The 3,262-nt window shown below is 64.0% G+C and overlaps 1 protein-coding gene across 1 annotated transcript; it reads right to left on the reverse strand.

Moving 5' to 3' along the window:
• Positions 1–241: 241 nt before the first annotated feature.
• Positions 242–2,869, reverse strand: MNEG_13955 (hypothetical protein; the record flags this gene model as incomplete). The annotated part of the gene is made up of 7 exons (XM_014037573.1): positions 242–316; positions 1,106–1,252; positions 1,380–1,537; positions 1,893–1,942; positions 2,321–2,391; positions 2,628–2,702; positions 2,828–2,869. 7 exons carry the CDS (start codon positions 2,867–2,869, stop codon positions 242–244), a joined length of 618 nt encoding a protein of 205 aa, XP_013893027.1.
• Positions 2,870–3,262: the final 393 nt, after the last annotated feature.

Raw genomic sequence — 3,262 nt, forward strand, 5'->3', positions numbered from 1 at the left:
GTTTTTCCCCATGAAGCTGATGTGAAAAGGTTGCATGAGAAGCGGGATGCTTGCATGCGGCGGGCACACACACCCCAATCGGCTGTCCCCACCCACACATGCGAACCATACGTGCGTGCGTGTGCGCCGTCCAGGCAGGTGGCGTGGCAGGTCCCCGCACCTCGTAGTGTCCCCGGAAGCTGGGACGCCCCGGCGCGGGATTGGCTTGCCGGTCTTCCAGTTCACTGCAGGCGCCGCTGCATCACGCGCCCTGCCGGCCGGCGTGCCTCTTGGCCCTGCTCTCCTGGAGTGCGGCGATGTCGCGCTGCGCCCTGGCCTGTTGGTCAAGCGGTGGGATAAGGGGGGTGCGCGTTGATAGCGGGGTCAGTGGGGCGTAAACATGTATGGGGTCAACAGGTGCGTCAGCAGGTGCGTCCACAGAGGGGAGGGGAGCGAGTGAGGTGTATTCGTAGGGTGGGGTGCGAGCAAGGAGGATGGGGCGAGAAGACTCTCACTGGGTGAGCGACGCGGGGTGCGTTTGTGGTGAGTGTGCGGACTCTGCACACGGTGTGCAGTGGGTTGTTTTTTGTGTTTGTGTGGAGGGGGGAGCCAGCGACATGGCGCAAATCCAAGGGGGGGGGCATCTATTGACACTGTGATGGTGCAGGTGCACTGCAAGAGCTGCACGCACGTGTCTTGGGGCTAGAACAGTCATGTCGACGCCATCGTGTGTGTCTGTCAGTGTGCTGAGCGGACGTCAACGCAGGGCCAGAGGAATTGGCGGGGCCACCTCGGCCCGCCGTGCCACGTGCAGCCAATCTAGGGAGGCGGCGTGCGCTGCGTGCAAGCCGCGCAGCTGGCTGCCCGGCCTTTCAAGGGGAGGGGGCGTCTTGCTGGGCTGACCCGAGGGTCACTGCCGCCAGCCTGTTTCCAGCCCCACATCTGTGAGCACCAAACCCCTCTTCTTCTCCCCCCCCCCCTAATCCCCCTCCTGCCCAGCCCCGCGTGTGCACACGCCCAAACGCACAGCGCTCGCAACCACATGCACACACGCATGATCGCACACACAGAAGCGTGCATGCGACCCCCCCTGAACACACGTCATCTCCCCCCCTTCCGCCCCCACCTTTGTTGCGTTTGCCACCGCCAGAGTGTCCTCCGCCGCCTTCTGGCCCAGCCCCCTCAGAGCACCAAAAAGACCCGCAGCCCCGCCCGCTTTGGCGCCGAGCGCGGAGTGCACACCCGCCGAGGCGTCGTCCGCTTTCGCCTCCACCTGGGATAGCAAATCGGTGTTGCTTGTCAACATGTGATACCTGTTGCATTGTTACCTATGCAATATTCAATACTGCCCGTCACAAGGTTCATGACTGCCGGGCCAGCCACCTACCCTCCAAACCCACCGCTGCGGCGACCTCTGACGCCTTTGAAGCCACCGCGGCGCTCGCGGCCTTGGCGGCGACGGCGGCCCTCTCCGCCGGCCCGGGCAGCGTGAGGGGGCGGCCCTCCTCTGACAGCGTGAGCAGCTCCTCAAACCTGTCACACACAGAATCGTCAAGACCTGGCGGCGGTGGGTTTCGGGGTGACTATGGTGGTGATGAGGATGATGATGATTGACGATAACAAAGACAAAGATGGTAATGACCAGAAGGAGGAAGAGGAGGAGGGGGAGGGGGAGGAGGAGGAGGAGGAGGAGGGTTTTTGACATCAATCACGGTCCAAGCAGGCAACTGCGGACTCGGTGCAGTGGGTGGCGGTCCCACCCAAGCGGGCCCTGACAACGGCTGTGACGTCAGCACTGGCACCGGCGGGGCGGCCGCGTGCCAGGGAAGCGAGAGGAGCGTTTGGCGGGCCGGCGAGAGTTGCAGAGGGTGAGGGGCGCGAAGTTGGCGACGGTACGAGGGGGGGGGGCTGACCCGCGGGGAGGGACACGTAGTAGAATGACATCACATCCTGCGTGGCAAACCTGCGGGCATGGACGGCAGGGGGGCAGGCGCGAGCACCGGTTTGTGTGGCGGGGGAGAGAGCTGCGCCCTTGGAGGAGCAGTTGCCTCGCGGCAACGGAGGGAGCCGCACGGTGCGCCCACGGGGGGCGGCAGCCCCGGGGCCTCCTCAGGGGGGGCTAGTAAGAGACGCGGCCCGACCCGGGAGGTTGAGGTTTCACGGGCACCCTCAACGCCCACACACGCGCGCTCGGGCGTCGGCCGGCCTCTGCGGGTTGTGACTGCAGCCACTCAGGGAGCGGCGGTCCCACATGGGGGCGGGGCGGAGAATCAAGCGGTGCGGCGCTGTGACGCTGTGGCGCGAGGCGTGGGGCGTGGCGTTTCAAAGGGTTGTTGCGCACTTGAAATCCCGGCCGACACGCTTGAAGGGCTCCCGTGATGACTTCTGGAGCGGTATGGGGTTGCCGTCAACCTGTGAAGAGGGGGTGGCGGCAGGGGTGATTTCGGCTGCACACACAGGCCGCGTTGGGGGCGTGTTCAAGGACGGGGGAAGCTGGAAGGCACATATGTCAGGTAGATGCCCTCCGCTTCTGCTGCAACACCCAGGAAGCGAGATGGCGGGTGCAAATAGCAGAGCCCAGCACGCATGCCGATCGTGGATCCGGCAGACACATGTGCGGGGATGGGGGCCAGTGGCCCGCTTCGCACCGTGATCGCCGGCGAGGGGCCTGTTATGGTGAGGGTGCCGCTTTTTACTATGGTCTTGAAGTCCTCCCCGCTGGCCTGGGGCCATGAAAGAGCGCTTGTGAAGCGACGTGCGTGTGCATGCGGTGGTGGAGGGGGGGGGACTGCAGGGCGCTGTTTCGCAAGCAGCTGCAGAGCGGTGCAGGCAAGTGCTGGCCTCGCACCTCGACCAGCTTTGCGTCTGAGACAGTGAAGTAGGTGGTCATTATCGCTCTCAGCGAGGTGCGAGCCGAGCGGCGACAGTTGCTGCCGGTGCTGATTGTCGTGTTTGAGGCCGGGGAGAGCGCGGGGCTCAGCGTGACAGCAAGTCAAGAATACAATGCGATTGCAATCATATTGACGCGCGGGCTTGATAGTTTGTGGATCGCGGGGTGCCCCTGTGTAACCCTGTAGATCATCTGGTGACGCGAGACAGGAGGTACTTGCACACTTGCTATAACGTCGATCATAATCTGCCTCCGTATTTACGTCACTCCCACTACGCCGTTCGTCGGCGTGGCCCGGACACCTGTAGCATTGGCACTTGACTCACCGATTGACAGTGAGGTACCGTCTCAGCGCCGAATCCACCCTCCTGCTTCTTGATTTTTGGCGCCTAG

This window comes from Monoraphidium neglectum (assembly GCF_000611645.1).
Source record: "Monoraphidium neglectum strain SAG 48.87 unplaced genomic scaffold scaffold04159, whole genome shotgun sequence".
NCBI lineage: Eukaryota > Viridiplantae > Chlorophyta > Chlorophyceae > Sphaeropleales > Selenastraceae > Monoraphidium > Monoraphidium neglectum.